This window comes from Trichomycterus rosablanca, chromosome 20, assembly GCF_030014385.1.
Source record: "Trichomycterus rosablanca isolate fTriRos1 chromosome 20, fTriRos1.hap1, whole genome shotgun sequence".
In the NCBI taxonomy this organism is placed as follows: Eukaryota; Metazoa; Chordata; class Actinopteri; order Siluriformes; family Trichomycteridae; genus Trichomycterus; species Trichomycterus rosablanca.
In genome coordinates this window covers 17,338,562-17,362,031 of record NC_086007.1, presented here as the reverse complement: position 1 = coordinate 17,362,031, position 23,470 = coordinate 17,338,562, and the positions used below count along the sequence as shown (strand labels likewise).

Below are 23,470 nucleotides of genomic sequence, written 5' to 3'. Positions count from 1 at the left end.
ATAAAGTTACAATGAGATTAAATTCTCTGCATTGTCCTAAATTACCACTCAGCCCTGCTGTCATAAGGTTCCCTTGTCTTTACAAAAATTCATATTAATTCATGAACACATAGGCATAGTTTAGCAACTATAATTTAGCACATAGTTTAGCAAAATTCTAGCTATTTTTCGCTTGTTATGTTCTTCATTCCTGACTGGGTCAACAAGTGTTACTGTTTTTTCAACATCATGATAATCTTAAACATATTTTATAGTAAATTAGACTTAAATAAGACTATGAACACAGCTAAAATATTTGGCCACACTGTCACAGTTTCAATGTGGACATAATAACTTAAACTATATATATATATACAGTGTATCACAAAAGTGAGTACACCCCTCACATTTCTGCAAATATTTCATTATATCTTTTCATGGGACAACACTATAGACATGAAACTTGGATATAACTTAGAGTAGTCAGTGTACAGCTTGTATAGCAGTGTAGATTTACTGTCTTCTGAAAATAACTCAACACACAGCCATTAATGTTTAAATAGCTGGCAACATAAGTGAGTACACCCCACAGTGAACATGTCCAAATTGTGCCCAAATGTGTCGTTGTCCCTCCCTGGTGTCATGTGTCAAGGTCCCAGGTGTAAATGGGGAGCAGGGCTGTTAAATTTGGTGTTTTGGGTACAATTCTCTCATACTGGCCACTGGATATTCAACATGGCACCTCATGGCAAAGAACTCTCTGAGGATGTGAGAAATAGAATTGTTGCTCTCCACAAAGATGGCCTGGACTATAAGAAGATTGCTAACACCCTGAAACTGAGCTACAGCATGGTGGCCAAGGTCATACAGCGGTTTTCCAGGACAGGTTCCACTCGGAACAGGGTTCGCCAGGGTCGACCAAAGAAGTTGAGTCCACGTGTTCGGCGTCATATCCAGAGGTTGGCTTTAAAAAATAGACACATGAGTGCTGCCAGCATTGCTGCAGAGGTTGAAGACGTGGGAGGTCAGCCTGTCAGTGCTCAGACCATACGCCGCACACTGCATCAACTCGGTCTGCATGGTCGTCATCCCAGAAGGAAGCTGACGCACAAGAAAGCCAGCAAACAGTTTGCTGAAAACAAGCAGTCCAAGAACATGGTTTACTGGAATGCCCTGTGGTCTGACGAGACCAAGATAAACTTGTTTGGCTCAGATGGTGTCCAGCATGTGTGGCGGCGCCCTGGTGAGAAGTACCAAGACAACTGTATCTTGCCTACAGTCAAGCATGGTGGTGGTAGCATCATGGTCTTGGTCTGCATGAGTGTTGCTGGCACTGGGGAGCTGCGGTTCATTGAGGGAAACATGAATTCCCACATGTACTGTGACATTCTGAAACAGAGCATGATCCCCTCCCTTCGAAAACTGGGCCTCATGGCAGTTTTCCAACAGGATAACGACCCCAAACACAACCTCCAAGATGACAACTGCCTTGCTGAGGAAGCTGAAGGTAAAGGTGATGGACTAAACCCAATTGAGCACCTGTGGCGCATCCTCAAGTGGAAGGTGGAGGAGTTCAAGGTGTCTAACATCCACCAGCTCCGTGATGTCATCATGGAGGAGTGGAAGAGGATTCCAGTAGCAACCTGTGCAGCTCTGATGAATTCCATGCCCAGGAGGGTTAAGGCAGTGCTGGATAATAATGGTGGTCACACAAAATATTGACACTTTGGGCACAATTTGGACATGTTCACTGTGGGGTGTACTCACTTATGTTGCCAGCCATTTAGACATTAATGGCTGTGTGTTGAGTTATTTTCAGAAGACAGTAAATCTACACTGCTATACAAGTTCTACACTGACTACTCTAAGTTATATTCAAGTTTTATTTCTATAGTGTTGTCCCATGAAAAGATATAATAAAATATTTGCAGAAATGTGAGGGGTGTACTCACTTTTGTGATACACTGTATATACAGTGGGGTCAAAAAGTAGTTAGTCAGCCACTCATTGTGCAGGTTCTCCTACTTAGAAAGATGAGAGAGGTCTGTAATTTTATCATAGGTACACTTCAACTATGAGAGACAAAATGAGAAAAAAAAATCCAGGAAATCACATTGTAGGATTTTTAAAGAATTTATTCGTAAATTATGGTGGAAAATAAGTATTTGGTCAATAACAAACAAGCAAGATTTCTGGCTCTCACAGACCTGTAACTTATTCTTTAAGAAGCTCTTCTGTCCTCCACTCGTTACCTGTATTAATCGCACCTGTTTGACCTCGTTATCTGTATAAAAGACACCTGTCCACAGCCTCAAACAGTCAGACTCCAAACTCAACCATGGCCAAGACCAAAGAGCTGTCGAAGGACACCAGGAAGAAAATTGTAGACCTGCACCAGGCTGGGAAAAGTAAATCTACAATAGGCAAGCAGGTTGGTGTGAATAAATCAACTGTGGGAGCAATTGTAAGAAAATGGAAGACATACAAGACCATTGATAATCTCCCTTGGGGTCAAGATCTCATCCCGTGGGGTCAAAATGATCATGAGAACGGTGAGCAAAAATCCCAGAACTACACGGAGGGACCTGATGAATGACCTGCAGAGAGCTGGGACCAAAGTAACAAAGGCTACCATCAGTAAACACACTACGCCGAGAGGGACTCAAATCCTGCAGTGCCAGGCGTGTCCCCCTGCTTAAGCCAGTACATGTCCAGGCCCGTCTGATGTTTGCCAGAGAGCATATGGATGATCCAGAAGAGGATTGGGAGAATATCATGTGGTCAGATGAAACCAAAATGGAACTTTTTGGTAAAAACTCAACTCGTCGTGTTTGGAGGAAAAAGAAAAACCCAAGAACACCATACCTACTGTGAAGCATGGGGGTGGAAACATCATGCTTTGGGGCTGTTTTTCTGCAAAGGGGACAGGGTGACTGATCCGTGTTAAGGGAAGAATGAACGGGGCCATGTATCGTGAGATTTTAAGCCAAAACCTCCTTCCATCAGTGAGAGCATTGAAGATGGAACGTGGCTGGGTCTTCCAGCATGACAATGATCCCAAACACACCGCTCGGGCAACGAAGGAGTGGCTCCGTAAAAAGCATTTCAAGGTCCTGGAGTGGCCTAGCCAGTCTCCAGACCTCAACCCCATAGAAAATTTGTGGAGTCTGTGTTGCCCAGCGACAGCCCCAAAACATCACTGCTCTAGAGGAGATCTGCATGGAGGAATGGGCCAAAATACCAGCTACAGTGTGTGCAAACCTGGTGAAGACTTACAGGAAACGTTTGACCTCCGTCATTGCCAACAAAGGTTATGTTACAAAGTATTGAGTTGAACTTTTGTTATTGACCAAATACTTATTTTCCACCATAATTTACAAATAAATTCTTTAAAAATCCTACAATGTGATTTCGTAGATTTTTTGTTCTCATTTTGTCTCTCATAGTTGAAGTGTACCTATGATGAAAATTACAGACCTCTCTCATCTTTCTAAGTATGAGAACCTGCACAATCAGTGGCTGACTAAATACTTTTTGACCCCACTGTATATATATATATATATATATATATATATATAGTGTATATATATAGTGTATATATATATATATATATATATATATATATATATATATATATATATATATATATATATATATATATGTATATATTTAGAGGGAGGGAGGGAGGGAGGGAGGGATGGATGGATTGATAGATAGATAGATAGATAGATAGATAGATAGATAGATAGATAGATAGATAGATAGATAGAAGGAAAAATAATTAGAACAGAACTGGCAAGGGAGCAGCAACAAAAATTGTTTTACTTATAAAAACAGTTAAGTACAAGATAACGTAAAAAATGCTCAACACATTTAGTCAGTAATGAACTTTATTAGACCCAACCTTTTACTTAACTGCAATGTTCCGTAATGTTAAGGTCACAGATAGCTATTTAAAAACGATTAGCTTCCCTAGTTGTATGAAAAAACGCTTTAACTATAACCATAAAAATTAAAACTAACTAACCGCTAGCAGAAATAAAGCAGGCAAAAGTAGCACAGAATTATAGACAAATGCTCGGATAAATTAAGTGGCTTCTTCTCGCTCATTCACATGTTGTAACGTGGACCCACAGCGGCCCCTACTGCTCAGGTGCGATGCATTTGTTCGAGTCGGGTTGTATTTGTGAGAAAATCTGACATAAGTGACACAAGCGCCAGAACAGTGCCAAAAGTCACGTGATTCACGAACGGCATTTGCGGAACAGCGTTTGTATTTGTAAAACGTGTTCTATTTGTTTGTGAAGTGCAGTGTATTAGAAAACAGCTGTGCATTTATTTGAAAGTCACATATGCATTTGCAACAGTGGCGTTTTGCATTTGTAAATCACATTGTGTGCGTTAAATAGTCGTGTTTTTTATTTGAAGATCGTGTTGTGTTTGTTTACAAATAGTGTTTTTTATTTGTAGATCGTGTTGTGTTTGTTTGCAAATCGTATCATATTTACAGAATACGTTCTGTTTATTTGCAAAGTTTTGGCACTAAATTAGCTCCATACCGGAGGGGCAAAATCAGAATCGGGGTGAGCATAACCAGGGACGTGGGGAGTGGTGCTTGGGCTGAGGGCAAGATGGATTGGGAGGAGGTCAGGGCAGTAACCTGCCTGGAGATGTTCCCCAACTGCTGGACCAGTTGCTGATTGCTCTCAATAAGAGACTTCAGCAGCTAATCATGCTGGTCCAGCTGGGTGGCTTGGTGACAAAGGAAAGCCTTCAGGGACATCTGATCTTCTGTGGGCAGGTTTGCGGGTTCCATGTGACCAGATTGTACTGTTAAGCTGGTGGTAAGCCAGTAAAAGGTTTTTGGAACCACAACCACAAACACCACACACACAAAACTCAAAGGTATGATTTAACAAGAAGAAAGAACGTGGAAAGAGCAGCGAGGGAACCGGGGGTTAGGAAGGAGGCGGGAAGACTGGAGGCTGGAGAGAGGGAAGGCGGTGAGGAGTTACAAGACTAAGGTTATCTGAGAAGTTCTCACAGTGGCGTCAACAGACGATCTAGTAAGAGTGAGGAGAAAAACAGAGGCTTTAAACTGCTGGGTAATGAGGAGTGGATTGGAAACAGGTGGCTGAGCATTAGGTGTGAATAACTGGGGTAGTAACCTTCATGGCCACCAGATGTCACCAAAGTTTCCAGACTGGTGCATAATGAATTACCCAGCATCGATGGAACTCCTGACAGGGATATGTAAAAAAAGAATTTTGTTGTACTATACACCTGCATATGTATAAATGACAAATGAAGGCATTCTATTCTAAATATTTTTCAGCACAGCCTTTGAAGGCAGGGAATGCAGTTAAGCATTTGCTGTAATCCTGAATAAGATGTCCTTCATTTTGCAAAAATCCAAGGCACCACAACCCCAGAACATCACAAATAATTATTTTTACTTCTTTGAAACCCATTTTTCTCCTGTAAACACAGAATTAGTGTGACTTTGTATTTGTCCAAAGCACATTCCAGTCAGGTCTTGTTTGTGTCCATCTTTATTTATAAACATTAACAGTACCAATATTTTTGACTATGTCTGCATACTCAGATTAATTGCATGTCATAAATACTGTACAAGCATAATTTTCTTGTTCTGTATTCCTCTACCCTCCATATTCCTCCCAGACCATCACTGACCCACAACCAAACTGGTCATGCTGGGTGATGTTGCAGGCAGCATAACGTTCACCATGGCGTCTCCAGACATGTCTGTCACATGTGCTAAGTGTAAACTTGCTCTTACCTGTGAAGAGAACCAATTCTTATGTTCTCTGGTGAATGGCAATTGAGCTACACAGTGCTAGGTAGTGAGCACAGGTTCCACTAGAGAACGTTGGGCCCTCATGTCTGTTTCTGACATTTTGGTCAAAATAAAGCACACCAAATAGCTAGGTGGAAGTCATTTTGTACGGCTCTGGCATTGGTCCTCCTGTTCCTCCTCAAACAAAGGAGCAAATATCGGTCCTGCTGCTGTGTTAATGTGCTTCTATGACCCTATTCACCTTTCCTGTTATCTCCTCCATGCTCTTGAGACTGTACTTGGAGACACAGCACACCTTCTTGCAAAGATATGTATGGATGGAAAAGCTGGACTACCTGAGCAACTAACATAAGCAAACTAATAATTAAAGAGTGGAGCCATTTGTATCTTTATCTGTCAACAGGAAGGTGATTGAGGTTCCAAGGCAAAAGTTTAATATTCTAATTGATAGAATTGGGGTCGGACAAATCTTACGTAGCCTGGGATAGACTCTACACCTTTGGCCAATCCCCATGTAAAAGTAAAGTGCAAGTAAAGTTTTCATGTCAGCTTATTCTGCTCACAGTACTCAGGACATTTACATTCACATTGTTATGTGTTTTAATAGTTTAAGGCATCAAAAGAAGAATAAAGTGATGAGCAACTTGTACATTTTGCTTTGCTTCTACAGGGGGAACTCTGCAGTTTTAGCATGGCTGAAAACCTTTTTGAACAAACCAGTTGTTTGAACAACTACAATTGTTACACTGTCACTGTTAGACGTACTGTTTACTAAACGAGTCTGGCAATCTCGTTTCAGTCGCCTCCACAATTATTGGCACCCGTTGTAAAAAATAAGGCTATAATGGGCTATAAAAATCCACATTTTCATGAATTAGCCTAATGTCACTGAAGAAAAAGAGAAAACCTTTAATTAAGGAAAGTTTATTCCAAAAATATAAACTTTCTTTAAAACACATTTTTTTCAAAAAGTGTGTTTAATATGTCAAGGAATAAAAAATAGCTATTCGGCTGAAAAGTCCCATATTAACTGATAAATAATAGTTATTACGTCGTTCTAATCAACTGGAACTGTGCCAAACTTGCCTGGTCAAGGACCCGAGTTTGTTTTGCCCTGTTGTACAGTGTAGAGGGGGGCAAAAAGGAAGGGAGGCAAAAAATCAATAAAAAAATCGCGGGTCGTTGGATCTTCCAGCATGAAGATTATCCAAAACATACAGTATGTCTGGATCAACACAAAAGGGTTAACTGAACACAAAATCAAGCTTCTGCCATAGCCATCTTAGTACCCTAATGCAAACTCCAAAGAAAACATGTATCAAACTCCTTGGTCTGTTTTCTCCGACCTTATAAGATACAGTAGACCCTTGACTTACGAACCGTTTACCATACGAACATTTTGGGTTATGAGCGATTTTTTTTTAACTTAACATACAAAAACATTTCAGATTACAAACCGAAATTCGCGAAACACGTGACGTCACGAACAAGTTGACTCTGACTGTCTCTTTCTCTCCATTAGTACAAAAGGAACATATTCCCAATCTACTTCCCCCTTGTGTTAGTAAATCCTTCACTCCAAAATTCCAACTGGAGACATCTGAAGCTTCACAGACAACAAGAGTCAATTTACCTCTGTCAAACCAAACATATACACATTCATCTTAAATTCCAGTGACCTGAATATGGGATCTGAGCAATGATCTAACTGATTTGGAAAATAACTAAGCCAAGTTAATTCTACCAAAGACAATACAGCAATTGTTGTAATGTTGTTCCTATAATTATACATTTAAAATATCCATTCTATTTTGCTTACTCTCTTTGACTTAAAATATACTGTTAAGAATTATGTTATACTAATATCTACTTAGATAACTGTATACAAGGCTAAAGAACATTTGTACTGCATGCTTAAATCATTGTAATGATCTATGTGAATTTGACTTGTTTAATCTATATACTGATATTTAGATTTTGTTCTTTTATTATGTTAGTGGTATTAAGAGTTAACTTTTACAATTTTTTTTTGTGAGCCAACTTAGAATGTTTTTGTTAAAACTTTAAGCATCACCTACTGATCACAAGTGGTTAATCTCCATGGTGGGCTGCAGGAAAGGTATCCAATTTCATCACGTGACTTTAAGAAAAGTTTATCCCCTATTGGCTACATCCACTGCACTCCGTACCTCTCTAAGTGAATTGAAAAGAGGTGGTATTGTTTTGGATCTAAAGTGTTTAAGTTGTTTAAAAGTTTTCGGTCTTTCACAGTTTGTCAGAGAAGTAATCAGAGTTTTCAAAAGCACTATACGAATGAATTTCTACAGGTACATGCCTCATGTGCTCAAGGTTAAAGTGCTTGGTTTCTATACTCTATTATCTGCTTAATCAATGGTATTCATTGTATTTAGGCTCTAAACTTTCCTGGTTTTACCAACCATTCAATCCACTATAGATAATTATTATTATTTTCCAGTGATTGTTTGCACCCACAGATTTATACTTTTAATATTAACCCTTAGTTATTCCAATAATTAATGTCCGTTGTATATGTTAGGTTTTAGAGTTAAATAAACCTTATAACTATTCAGACCTTACGTCACACTGAGAGTTTGATTTCCTGGTTTCCTGGTAATTGCCCCTTAAAATGTCAGTGGTGCTTCATAATTTTTTATTATCTATAAATTTGTAATTAATTAATTGCTAACATATTTTCCCCAGCACTTAGCTGGTAAAAGGGCTATAAGAAATATATAGATCAGTAATAGAAGGTTCAAACCCTATCACTCTTAATTTGCCACTGTTGGGTGTTATAATATTGTCACAATTGTCGGTTTGGCTAAATGCCATTTTACTAAAATTCAAAAGTATTTAGGCCCTTTGCTGTGACACTCCAAATTGTGGCCAGGTGCACACTGTTTGCTTTAATTATCTTTATGATTTGTCTAACAAAGCTTAGTTTAGAGTTTATGACATTACAGTATCAATGCTAAATAAGATGCAACAAAGATACATCTTTGCTTATCTGACATTAAGAAATTAATAAAGATTATATAAAGATTAATAAAAATAAAAATTACAAAATTCTCATTTCAAGCAAATATATAAATTATAAATTATAAAATATATAAGTAGTAAAACATCAGCAGTTATGACCTGGACAATTATTAGGAAACAAAAAATTACATTCTGAATTCCAGTCAAAAAAATTAGGACAATATAAGATCATCTGCCCTTGATCTGTAAATTATTTTTACAGTAAAATTGTGATATAAAATGTAAAAGCAAGCAGTGTGTCTAATTTCAATAAAATTAAATTTTAACAGAGCAAAAAAAAAAAAAAAAATGTTTTATCAGTATTCATTAGTTTTCAAACTGCCTTTGTGTAATACATTTTGTTTAATGATATAAAATTGTTTTGTAAGAAATATCAAATGTAAGAGGCAATGATAAATCATATACTAGGGGGCATATGGAAAATTATTCATTTTCCTTTACAGAAGCTATACATAGGCCTTTTTAAAAAACATTACAATAAATATGTCCAGGACATATGAAATATAGGAGACAAATTATATAGTTTTAGAAACTGAATTAAATTACACATTGGGACAAAGAAAAGGCAGATAAGCTTAAATTATTTCCAACACTCCGCTTCCATTGTTGTATTCAGCCAGTTTGCATAGTTTGACACTCGAGTGTAAACCCCATATACTTGCTGACTCCCACATTCTTCTGGTCCTCCCCAAGATACCAACCCTTGAACTACCCATCTCCCACTGTGAAGGTCCTTGATGACGAATGCCCCTCCACTATCTCCTAAACAGGTATCACGTCCACCTTCATAAAAACCAGCACAGAACATGTTCTCAGTGATGTTATAGTTCACTGAGCGTAAGGAATAGCTGGCCTGACACTTCTCCTGTGCCACAACTGGCAACTTTACATACTGCAGCACATTAGACACTGTCCCAGAATTAAGGTTCATCCTTTTGTTTGAGGCAGAAGCACTAGCAGTGTTGATCCCCCAGCCTGCAACCACTCCTAGTGTATTAGGTAAGGGAGATGGAGTCTGATCATTGACCCTGGGGGGTGGCAGGCAAACAGGTCTCACCAATTCATTCAGCATAACCTGTTGACTGAGTTTTACCAAGGCGATATCATTGTTGTAGTTGTGTAGGTCAAAGTCTGGATGGAGAATAAGCCTCTCCACTGAATGGTTAAATGCCAGCCATTTGTCCCGTACATCTGTGAGTCCCAGGGTGGCATGCACATGTGAAGGGACAACAGGCACAGTAGACATGTCCCTTCGCTGTGTGCAGAGCACATGAGCAGCAGTCAGCACCCAGGATGGGGACAGGAGAGCACCACTACCAAACCAATGATCAACTGGTACACGGGAAACATCTTTTACAGAAAGAAGAACCTGCCAAGGAAAGAGACCTGGAAAAGCTGCTTGTCCACCCACGATTCGCTTCTGCTGGGTTGGGAAGGGCTTGGACTCCTGGCCACATACTTAAGCATAGACATATTACTGTACCATTAATATATTAACAATCAAATTATTAACAAGGCTAAAAAAATGTACTAAAGTTTATCTTACCGGCTTGGCCACTTGACAGATGGTATTTAAATTCTAGCTGAGTGGTATTCTGCAGATCTGTTAAACAGAGATACAGTTTAAAAAAAAGAGCCATAAAAGTCACAAATGTAATCCAGTAAATAACAATAAACAAAAGATTTATTAATTATACACAAGTACACTGTATATGTTCCTGTTAACACACAGTGATATAGCACTTTTTTATTCGTTATTACTTCCATTTCTGTGTGTGATTTAAGTTAGTTAACCGTGTTTGTATTATTTAATTATTTATTGTTAGGATTTTAACATCATGTGTTACACACTTTGGTTACATTCATGACAGAAACGGTAGTTACTTGATACACAAGACTCATCAGTTCACAAGTTTAATGTCAAACTCCAATTCACCTTACTTGCATGTCTTTGGACTGTGGGAGGAAACTGAGCTCCCAGAGGAAATCCATGCAGATGCGGGGAGAACATGCAAACTCCACACAGAAAGGACCTGGACCGCCCCACCTGGGGATCGAACCCTGGACCTTAATGTGGGGCGACAGCGCTACCCACAAAGCCACCGTGCCGCCCTAACCGTGTTTGTAGTTCTGTCATCATATTTACTGGAGTTGTTTCATTAACATGAAATGACATTTCGACAAGGTAACGCTGCATACATTTTCCTGCAGTTGTGGTTAAGACAACAGCTTAGCCAGTTACGCGACTATTTTTCAAGTAAATGACGGCATAATTTTTTAAGTAAATGATGGTGGCACAATCACTTAAGCTGATAAACTTACAGTAAACAAGTAAAGGGTTGAGCTGGACAATGCAACATTAGTCAGGCTAATAAAATACTTAAATTAAATAGGGGTTCATATTATGCTAAACATGCTGTATAGTCAGTTACACCTACTACAAAGTGTCTTTTGTTAGAGTGGCTATCCATGTGTTGCATGTGTTGATAAAGGAAAAAGAAATATGTGAAACTGGAAGAAGTCAGCTTTTTAGACTTTATCAGTGCTGGTAAGTGATGTTTTGTACAAAGTCATTAAAGGGGTAGTAATAATAACTTTGTTAACAAATTATTGATTGTTATGTTTCAGTGCAGCAAAAGTTTCTTATACCAGAAAGAACCACACTGTTTTACTAGCTACACCTCCTTCCAACCACCAACTCGAAACTGTCAAGTGAGCAGCCCAAGACTGAGCCAGCCTTCCTGATCAGTTTGTTGAGTTTCTTTACATCCCATGCTCTGATCCTGCCTTCCTGCTGCCCACGTTTTCCTTACACATGTACAGCCCTCCTCTTCTCGTCCGTGCTTCCTGCACGGGCGTCTCTTCTGCCAATCAGGGTCCTTACACAGTGTATGAAGTCCCACCCACATATAGTCCGGTCCACACCCTGCAGAAACGGTGGTCAATTTGAATCTGCTGCAGGCACTGCCAATTATACCTGCCAGATGGCGGTGCTGGTGCTGGTATCCCACTGCGCCACCTGGGCGTGACATTTTGGGAATATTCTAGATCAGGGGTGTCAAACTCATTTTCACCGAGGGCCACATCAGCATTATGGTGGCCCTCAAAAGGGCCGATTGTAACGTATCCTGCTGTGATTGCAGTCACATTGCTGTTTTTCTTGGAGGCTGAATTCTGCATTTATATTGTTCTACTTTACCACAGACACAGCCTCATAACACAAGAGACGCACCGGTTTTTCTTCCTGAAGCACAAACTTGTTTTCACTTTCATTAAATTTCCTCCTTATGCTTAATTTTCTTACTTATCTTCTTGTACATTTTAGGATCATGTGTAAATATGTGTAACATCATCTACTGGCGGGATGTGTCACTTTGCAGGTCACAAAATCAGCCTGCATTTTGAAAGATGCAGTTTATTTAGGATTTTACAGTGTATTTTTAAGACAATCATTCTGCCCTCACTAATAGTTTATCCCCCTTTCTCAGCTAGACAGACAGACAGACAGACAGACAGACAGATAGACAGATAGACAGATCTCTTCAGAATACAGTCTGTTTATTTGCTTCCCAGCTGTGTGATACACTGTGTGCATCAAAATGAAGTAAAAATACAAACAATAAAAGCAATAAAGAACCTAATACAGTAAAAAGCTCACAGCTGCAGTCAAGTGTTACATCTGGTACAATATGAGATTTAACCAAACGTAAAATAACGAGTTAAAATTTGGTGTAAAGATACTAATTGCTATAGTAACGTAACAACAGTATTTAATTACGGTAAATTTGTAACTAAAACGCTGTGATATACTCTTACTATATATACTCTTTACTAACAACTGAGAATATAAACGCCACTACTTACAGACAATGCTTGGGTATTATATTGCAATAGAATTATTTGTATTTATTTATTATTGTTTACATTACTGGCTACGCTACCCCGCGTTCTTTTGCCGTAAAAGTCACATGGCTTCTCAGCGAAGGTTAAAGTTAGTTGCCATGACTACGATGTCACGTTGTCTCTTAAAGGCGCAGGAGCGCATTAAATTATAAGCACGTCTCTGTAACGACTCGAACCATCACAACAATCATACAGTCGTTTAAGCTCTCGCGGGCCGGATCAAATGACGCGGCGGGCCGGATCTGGCCCGCGGGCCTTGAGTTTGACACCTGTGTTCTAGATGAACAGTAAAAGTTTGTAATGACCAGCCCATTCTGAACAGTGAGTTTAATGGCGTTAGGTAATTAAAAAATGTTTTTTATTAAATGTGGTCAAATAAAATGTTGCTTGCAGTTCTCAGTGTGTGAATCCTCTTAAAAAAGGTTAAAAAGGTATACATAAGTTGGCTGTCTTTATTTAATCCTTAAATTTAATCACCAGCTCTTCAGACAGCTCTTCAGACATCACCAGACATTATACTAGTTTGGTACATGATCCAACATTAACTTCATTTGGCATTAAGAGTTAGAGCATAGTTAATACAATATTAAAATATTGCAGAAAATTATGCTTTTGACATGCATGCTATTTTGGAAGAGGTTGTTCAAATATGAGGTCTGATTGCTATTTGTATATTTAACTGAACGTTTCTTTTTCAAAGAAAGCTTATTAAACAGAATGTATGCTTTTAATTATGGCTATCTGGAAAAGGAAAACAAGTCAACAAATATTAACCTTGACTGTGGATGACATTAAATAGGGTTAAATGCATCATACATGTGTTTGATCACAAACATAACTTTGATATTTGGTGAACTGGTACCAGAGGATGATTTGCACTTGTGCTTGTTTCTTTTGTTGCTAAATATACAAATATTGTGTTCTCATAGTCTATCACAGAAGTGATACATGTGAATTTAAATGTAAAACACCTCATTATTGAACATCACCAGCTTTTCAAAGAACTGTACCGATCAAACTACTTGATTCTAAAACATCATTTCATGGTCCACTACACAAGGTGCATTCAAAGAATTGGACCACTAATTTATATCTGGACTATGAGATTTAAAGCCAAACACAATTATTTACAAAAATCACATTTTTACATTGTGTCAGAGAATTGTATTATTTGATTTGTCAACATTTTTTGGCTTAATAGAATTTGTATGGATTTATATGGATCCTTGCTTTCAATTCCTTGTACTGTAAGCACCATATGTTAACTCAGTCCTGCATCACAGAGAAGTTTGTGATCTTATTGTATACACAAGACTATGTTTGCTGTATGCATTTTTCTCTGAAGAGTTTATGTACTACGTAGAGTTATTACATAAACTCTTCTGAGAAAAATGCATACAGCAAACATAGTCTAAACAACCTTGTTTATACAATAAGATCACAAACTTCTCTGTAATGCAAGATTGCATTAACATATGGTGCCTACAGTACATAAACATGAATGTGATATGAACACTTTTTTTTACAGTTTTGTTGAAATGCCAGTTCTGAGCTGATGGCACTGCTGGACATTTTATGAGTCTTTCATCTGCTGCACTTATTTTCCTTTACCACTGCATCTACAGTCCTCAACATTGCCCGTCTTTTTTGTGCTTCGTCAAAAGAGCTTGAATAGCACATCTAGAAACCCCAGTCTGCTTTGAAATCTTTGCCTGAGCAGAGTTTGGCTGTTGGGTTGGTTAAAAACAGGTGGGCAACTGCATTTTGAAAAAGTTGCAGGTGTTTAATAGTGATCATGGGAGCACCTGCCAGGAGGAAGTGGCAGTAGTCCAGCTTTGAGATAGCAAGTGATTGGACAAGAATCTGACTGGCTTCCATAGAGAGAAATGGCCAAATCTTCTTGATGATGTAGAGGAGGAACTGGCATAATCTTCTTGTGTTATCTACATGAGTAGAGAAGGATAGCTGGCTAACTGAGGTTTCAAACATTATCTGGGAGAGTTTTCTTATCAATGCTGAGAAGCATTCTCATAGAATGATATTGCCACCACCATGTTTTAATGAAGGGATGGTATTAGACAGGTGATGTGCCTGTTTTTTTTACCCTAAAACTACAATTTTCATCTCATTAGTTTTGAGAGTCCTTTATTGGCTGCTATATGCCTTTTACTGAAGAGTGACATCCATTTTGCCATAAAGGCTTGATTTGTAGAAAGCATTTTATCAGGTTCTTCCATCTCTGCACAGGCCTTCTCATCAAACAGCATTGCCTAAACTCACAAATGCTCTTTTGACTGCACAAGTTTACACTGTATAATCTTGTAGAGTGCCTTCTTAAAAGAGACTTAAAGCCACGAGGGCCATGGTTTTGAAATGTAATCTTTAACAAGCTTTAATGGTAGCTTAGTGGGTAAGGTACTGGAGTAGGGATAAGAAGTTTGCTGGCTTAAGGCCCACCATTGCCAAATTGCCACTATTGGGCCCCTGGGAAAAGTGCTTAACACTTAGTTGCTTGCATTGTTTTTAGTCACAACTGTAAGTCACTTCTGTTAAAAGTATATGCTAATACCATAAATGTAAATCCACAACGCAATAAAATGTGCAAAACATCAAGGGGCCTAAAAACTATCCAGATCCTCTGTTGGTATTCATAAGATTCCAGGACATTAGGTTTTGGAATGTGTTGCAGGCCTGAAATGCAGGAATATTATAAAATATTTAAGAATGTAAAATATCTGAATTGGTCTATTTCTCAGAATCTCAAAAGTTTAAACACACATGGTTACTATGTGGTGGCATTGTTTTTAATTTGTTTAACTTAAATCGAATGTTTTGGGTAGCCTTTCACAAACTTCTCACAATAAGTTGATTAAATTTTGGCACATTCCTCCTGACTGGTATAAGAAAGCCTCCTTGCTCGAACACACTTTTTAGTACTGCCTCTAAATTGTCTATAGGATTGCGGACAGGGCTTTGTAATGGCCTCTTCATTACCTGCACTTTGTTGTCCTTGAGCCAATTTTTAATATTTGTGGTATATTATACTTACCGGCAAACTAGGGACAGTGGTAGCCTAATGGGTAGGGCTTTGAGCTATCAACTGAAGGGTTATGCAGCCACTGTTGGGCCTTTGGCCCTTTACCCTCTTTGCTCCAGGGGCGCCGTACAATTTCTGACCCTGCGCTCTGACCCCAGCTTTCCAACAAAACAAGCTTGGATATGCAGAGAAAGAATTTCATTGTACTGTACATCTGTACTGTATATGTACATTTAGTAAATGTCTACACACCAAACTGGGACCACCATAAGCTTTTATGGCTTTGTTCTTATATGCTCTTATTTTGGATGGAGACCTTTATTGTTGGCTTAATCTGCCGCTCAAATCACACCCAAATCACGCCCCTGTTATTGTGAACATTAATTTTACTAAGATAAATAATAGCTGTATGCCTTGGGCTCAGGGCTGCATTCATTAATGATAATTTTTTTAATTAATTTTTTCCTCTGTACCAATAAACCTAAAGGATCTATGCATCCACTTTGTGGGCAACACTTAAACTGTATATTAGAAAGGTTATACATACTTAATGACATCATGAAAAACAAGGAAAATAGATGATGTAATTACTTTGAATTTGAGGACAAATCTAGTAAAGTCTTGGCTAATTAACTGCTACATTCTGCTGCTTCTCATCAAATTGTGCAAATTCAAAGAGCTTAAGGAATCGCAATGAATCTTACTGAAATTAATAACTAATTTAGGCAGTATTACAGTGCATTATGTACATCTGATTTACAGGCAGATGCTGAGGATTTTGCTAGATCCAGATTCAACAAAAAAACTGGATGAATTACTTAACAATTTTAGAGCTGTCGTGAGCTTCTACATCTATGCAAACTGGTCAAAGCCCTGGCCCAGATGGGTTTCCAATTAAATTTTACATTATGATTTTTATTAAATTTGCTCTGCTATAATTAAACATTTTTAATGAATCACTTGAATTAGGAAAACTCCCCACTACCCCTTAATACAGCTGTAATATCTCTAATGCCTAAAAAGATAAGGATCCTCTTAATTGTTCATCGTACTACCCAATTAGCTTAGTAAATGTAGATTATAAACTCCTATCAAAAACCCTTTAACTGTTGTATTTCAGATATAGCCTCTTCTTCGTGCTTTTAAAACTGGCTCAGAAGCAACTAAAAATAAAATGTTTCCTTCCTTTTTGGCAAGACTGACCGGCGAGATGAAACAGCTCCTGGGGGTGAAGCCAAAGAAGAAGGACCAATCGCGGGCAAGTGTGTGAGCGGCGGCAAAAGTAGCCACCCAATCACAGATGACGGGCCATGGCACCTCCCACTTAAAGTAAAACAAGACACCCAATCACAGAGACTCGACCACTACTGTTGACTACTACTGTTTGATGGCAAATCAGCGTGGGAGCATTGTGAAGCTTAGCTGCAGCTGATAGCGAGTTATTGCAGCTGGATAAGGGAGACAACAGCAGTAGAACTGGGGCTGACGTTGGAAGGTGAAGTGCGGCAGATGCTTGTAGATGTGCTAGTGAAGAGTGTGACAGTCTTAGCACCCTGACAGCGGCGGTTTGGTAGCATTCCAGCGGCAAAGGTTCAATGGCGAAATAAAAATAAAAAGTACTGCCTCCTACAGTTTAAAAAACAAAAATGTCACAATGGATGCAAAGAAAGCTTTTGTTAGGGTAGAATGAAAATATCTTTTTTATACCGCAAAAAATAGTGCTTATTTAGGGGTTTAAATAAAGAGGGAACTTCTCCCCTAAATAATGCAGCATTTAAATATTCTTGTAACACACCACTTAAACTTGATAATCATAGCTTTCAGTTTTTAGGTATTCAAGAAATTTATGATGTCAGAAATCTTTACCAAGCAAATTTATTTCCACTTTTGACATGACTAAAGGAAGATTTACCTATATGGTCGATACAAAATGTATCCTTAGCTGCACAAATTAACTACATTAAGATGAATGTTCTACCTGTTCTAAATGTCATGACTTCTTTCAGTGCATACCACAAATTTTACCCCAAAGTTTCTTTTACAAACTTGATTCCCTTATCATAGAGTTAATATGGAATACTGGTTAAAATATAGCTCTCATTCAGTGTCTCAGGCCTTGCTTCAAATGTAGGCTAACTTGGTTAAACCACCCTCCCTTGGCGCCTTGGTCTGTTTACTGAAAAAAAAATCTTATTCACTTTACATTAGGAATGTGTTGGTTAGAAGCTCCTTCAGAATATGGAACCAGTTTAAACATCATTTTAGGCTGCAATCTTTTTCTGTTCTTGCTCCTATAACTGCAAACCCTTTCCCCTCCATCACTGGTGAATGGTGCATTCACTACTTGGCACAATCTGGGTATTAGAACATTTAAAGACTTGTACAGTGTATCACAAAAGTGAGTACACCCCTCACATTTCTGCAGATAACTTAAATAAGTATATCTTTTCATGGGACAACACTGACAAAATGACACTTTGACACAATGAAAAGTAGTCTGTGTGCAGCTTATATAACAGTGTAAATTTATTCTACCCTCAAAATAACTCAATATACAGCCATTAATGTCTAAACCACCGGCAACAAAAGTGAGTAAACCCCTAAGAGACTACACCCCTAAATGTCCAAATTGAGCACTGCTTGTCATTTTCCCTCCAAAATGTCATGTGACTCGTTAGTGTTACTAGGTCTCAGGTGTGCATAGGGAGCAGGTGTGTTCATTTAGTAGTACAGCTCTCACACTCTCTCATACTGGTCACTGAAAGTTCCAACATGGCACCTCATGGCAAAGAACTCTCTGAGGATCTTAAAAGACGAATTGTTGCGCTACATGAAGATGGCCAAGGCTACAAGAAGATTGCCAACACCCTGAAACTGAGCTGCAGCACAGTGGCCAAGATCATCCAGCGTTTTAAAAGAGCAGGGTCCACTCAGAACAGACCTCGCGTTGGTCGTCCAAAGAAGCTGAGTGCACGTGCTCAGCGTCACATCCAACTGCTGTCTTTGAAAGATAGGCGCAGGAGTGCTGTCAGCATTGCTGCAGAGATTGAAAAGGTGGGGGGTCAGCCTGTCAGTGCTCAGACCATACGCCGCACACTACATCAAATTGGTCTGCATGGCTATCACCCCAGAAGGAAGCCTCTACTGAAGTCTCTACACAAGAAAGCCTGCAAACAGTTTGCTGAAGACATGTCAACAAAGGACATGGATTACTGGAACCATGTCCTATGGTCTGATGAGACCAAGATTAATTTGTTTGGTTCAGATGGTCTCAAGCATGTGTGGTGGCAATCAGGTGAGGAGTACAAAGATAAGTGTGTCATGCCTACAGTCAAGCATGGTGGTGGGAATGCCATGGTCTGGGGCTGCATGAGTGCAGCAGGTGTTGGGGAGTTACATTTCATTGAGGGACACATGAACTCCAATATGTACTGTGAAATACTGAAGCAGAGCATGATCCCCTTCCTTCCGGAAACTGGGTCGCAGGGCAGTGTTCCAGCATGATAATGACCCCAAACACACCTCTAAGACGACCACTGCTTTATTGAAGAGGCTGAGGGTAAAGGTGATGGACTGGCCAAGCATGTCTCCAGACCTAAACCCAATAGAACATCTTTGGGGCATCCTCAAGCGGAAGGTGGAGGAGCGCAAAGTCTCGAATATCCGCCAGCTCCGTGATGTCGTCATGGAGGAGTGGAAAAGCATTCCAGTGGCAACCTGTGAAGCTCTGGTAAACTCCATGCCCAGGAGAGTTAAGGCAGTTCTGGGAAATAATGGTGGCCACACAAAATATTGACACTTCAGGAACTTTCACTAAGGGGTGTACTCACTTTTGTTGCTGGTGGTTTAGACATTAATGGCTGTATATTGAGTTATTTTGAAGGAAGAATAAATTTACACTGTTATATAAGCTGCACACAGACTACTTTTCATTGTGTCAAAGTGTCATTTTGTCAGTGTTGTCCCATGAAAAGATATACTTAAATATCTGCAGAAATGTGAGGGGTATACTCACTTTTGTGATACACTGTATATTAATGTCACATTTGCAAAATTCTTAGTTTTGCCATAAATATCCCCTATAGTGTGAGAGGAGACAGTGTTGGACATGTTTATCAAGCCTGAGCCCTTGATGAGAGGACTGATCTTACATATTTATCAACAGATCCATTCCTTGTGCCTAGCTTTCCTTATCACTATTAAGTCCTGCTCTGAGTCTGAGGAGGGCGAGGTGGATGAGAACCCATGGAGGCATGTTCGCAAAGCTGGTTAAGTTAAATTTATTGGAACAGGCAACCTTCTATTGCTCTTGATGCTTGCATTCCCATTGTAAATTCTTTCAATGATGGACAAGGAGTTAGCATGGGCACTATTACTGGCCTGTGACTAGACAGCCAGTCTGGTTCCTCTCAAGGTTTCTTCCTGTAATTTTTCCTTGCCACTGTCACCCCTGGATTCTGTAAAGATGCTTTGAGACAATGCCTATTGTAAAAAGAGCTATACAAATAAATTTGACTTGACAGCCCCATACACAAAAATGGTTTAAAGCACTGTGCTGTTATGAATTCTCCCCATCACCAGTATAAAAACTATAAGCAATTTATGCCACAGTAGGCCATCTGTTGGTCCTTTTTGTAGCCTTTTTGTAACTATTTGGCCACTGAGGTCTTTATGCCTGCCCATATTTGATACATTCAACACATAATTTTTACTACTATCAGCCCGACACAGAACATATCCCTGACTATGACTATGATTGTTATGGCACAACTGGTGGCTAATTTGAAATGTAATCTTTGGTAGACAGTATAAATAAAATAAAGACCAACAAGAAAGCTAAAAGAAAGAGAAAACCAAGTGCCATAAGCTTTTTTATTCTGCACCCTTACTTCCGCATTAAATGCTCCAAATCTGAAGAAAGACCCTAAAAAAAGCATAACTGCATTCACAATATTTGGAAAAATGCCACTGACAAAAAGGGGACAATTGCAATAAGGTGGCCAAAACAAAAACAATGTAATGAATGAAAGACACAAAAGCCAAAAGCCTGCAAAAGAGGACATGGATAGAACAGGGATTGTGCAGAACTGAGAACTTGTTAAAAAATGACAGGTTACTATGACTGTCTGCAACAACTCTTGGAAAGAACAAAAGATAGGTTACCCTTAGAATCAGCCAAGACCAGCAATGCACAAGTAAAACCCCAACCACAACAACTGGTGCACCCCATGAATAATGTGAATTTATGACCAGAAAAGAGATGTCATGCTAAGAGTAGTAACATAATGAACGTGTAGATCACCTGTGAGCATTTGTGCTGTTGTTACAGATGTTTGTTTTTATGCTAAAAGCATCAATCAGTTATTGGTGATAAGAAGTAGATGTGTTTGTCATCATTGTTGCTTTCTTTAGTGCATTCACGTGAGAAGCGTTTTGCACTTTGCTCTCACTGCGACCCTCGGTGCAAATAGCCGATTTGAACAGTGAAACGTCACTAAGGTTCCATGACACAAACATCCATTTGTGTAAAATAAGCATCAAACCCACTCTAAAATACAATACATATTTAGCTGTATTTACTTTACGTGTGGTGGTTCTGCAGCTCGGAGTTCTGAATCCGCTTCTCAGAAAAGTCGAAAAAGCTTCACGTAAAATAAAGCGTATCGTGGCTGAATGTACTAAAATGACGACATAGGAACACAAAATTTCTCTCCATTTTTACTTGTTATTAGTGCTGTGTATTGCTTAAATTGATCGGTCATTTTAGTACAACAAGCCATGTTATGCTTTATATTTGATATTTTTTATTTTTTAGTGTTTTTTGTACTGTCCGGGTCGCTTTTACTGCATCATATCACACAGTTTATCTCTTTTGAGGCGCTTTGAAAATATTAGCAGCAAACTGGATCAAAATTCAATCAGATGAATTTTAAAAGATGGAAGTGCAGCGTCAAGTTTCTTACGAGACAACAGCACAGTGGTGTTACAGCTTCTCATGCGAAAGCACCCAAACCTCTACACTTTGACGCGCCTACAGATAAGGTCTTGGTCCGCACTGAAAAACCAAGTATTCTGTGGTGCCAGATTTGAATGCTAGTTCGCTGTCTGGAACCTCTTGTTTCCGGTGAAAACATGCGGAACCGGTTTAAAATCAAGTTCGCGAACCGGAACCAGCTCCGTTCCTCGTCGGTGGAAAAGGGGTACCTGAGAACACCCAATCTAACAAGCTGAGTAAGAACATTAAATAAATTAAAATAAAATTAACGGATCATTCGAATGAAAACAAAATCTGCATTTGTACTAAAAGCAGTCGATTTTAATGCCCAAATAGCACTTGATTCAAAATCTTTTTTTTTTTATATTTTATATCAGTACTAAATGGTAAGGTGGTGAAATGTCGGAGCATTCCTAAGACTTTTTTTGTTGTTTTAAAAATGGATGGATATCCACTTTGCAGTTTTTGCTCCACAAGTTCATGTGACAGGTGAGTCCTTACTTTTACAAAGTGGTACACTGCTGCTCCAACTTCCATCTGCCTGACACGTTATCTGATAATGTTCAAACTTTTCTTCATCCTTAGACAAAACAAGAGAAGACTTTATAGAAAAAGGATTGAAGGCCAAAGTAAGTTTATTGCATATAGCCAACCAGTATCAGTACCTTTTGCAGTAAGTATCCAGGGTCACATTTCACAGTGATGTGCTCTCTAAAGAAGTACTGAGACTGTAGTGGCTCCAAATGACTATTAGGAGGCAACAATGGGACTGGACACTCAGTGCCTGTAAAAAGTAGGGTTAAACAGTTTCCAGTTTTAGCAAAAGTCATATAATAGTTTTTGCTTTTTATTCCTTTAAGTCCCACACATGTTGTTACCAGTAGAAGAATAGTTTAGTTTCCAGCCCAGGTTCTCTCCAGAGTTATCACTATGAAACAGGATGTTCACAACATTACTTCCTGTATGTATCCTGCCAGGTGAGCGATCTCCACAAAATGGGCCTAACACCCTTTCTCCTACCTGAATCTGCAAAAACATGGTAATTATTATCTTTAATGTTCTTAACAATATTATCATTTTTGGCGGCCGTTGTAATTTAATTATACAGAAATATTTGTTATATACATCACAACTATTTAAAAAAAAAAGGTGCAAGAGGCACAGTCACACCTTACATATTTGTGTAATTTAAAAAAGAAAACAAGACTGTTCTTTACTGTAGTACATTACATGTAGTGTATTTTATCATGAACAAAATTTTCCAGTTTTGTTTATCTTTTACAGTGGATAAGGTTGTGGAGCAGTTGTAATCAATTGTTTTAAAACTGAAATGGTATGGATTTATCTTATGGGAGTTACAAGTTCAGGAATCAGTTTGGTTAGGAGTGAGATAACTTTTGTGAGATCAACAACTAACTTTTTTGTTCACTTTGTAATTACATAATTTCAATTTGGATAGTTTTATGAAAAGAAAGAGCTGGAAAGCATCTAAAAGTGTTTATTCACCACCAAAAGCCTGCACTACACAAATAAGGTACAGTATGATGGAGAAACATTATGGAACAATGGACCTCGTCCAGATCAGAGGCCTAATCCCATCTCAATTCAGCTGGTCCAACACTTCCTAAGTTTTGCAATTGCTTCAGATAATTTATCTGCCAGTTAAGTACCAAAGTGGTGC

General features: G+C 38.8%; 1 protein-coding gene across 1 annotated transcript in view; it reads right to left on the bottom strand.

Moving 5' to 3' along the window:
• Positions 1-9,266: 9,266 nt before the first annotated feature.
• The window catches only part of masp1 (MBL associated serine protease 1), a 59,129-nt gene continuing 44,925 nt past the window's right edge, over positions 9,267-23,470 (bottom strand). Inside the window, exons 6-10 of the mRNA XM_063016472.1 lie at positions 22,668-22,815; positions 22,455-22,573; positions 22,291-22,369; positions 10,401-10,457; positions 9,267-10,312 (exon numbers count right to left, since the gene is read on the bottom strand). Coding sequence (XP_062872542.1) covers positions 9,435-10,312; positions 10,401-10,457; positions 22,291-22,369; positions 22,455-22,573; positions 22,668-22,815 — 1,281 coding nt within the window. The 3' untranslated portion in view covers positions 9,267-9,434. The remainder of the gene's footprint in view (positions 10,313-10,400; positions 10,458-22,290; positions 22,370-22,454; positions 22,574-22,667; positions 22,816-23,470) is intronic.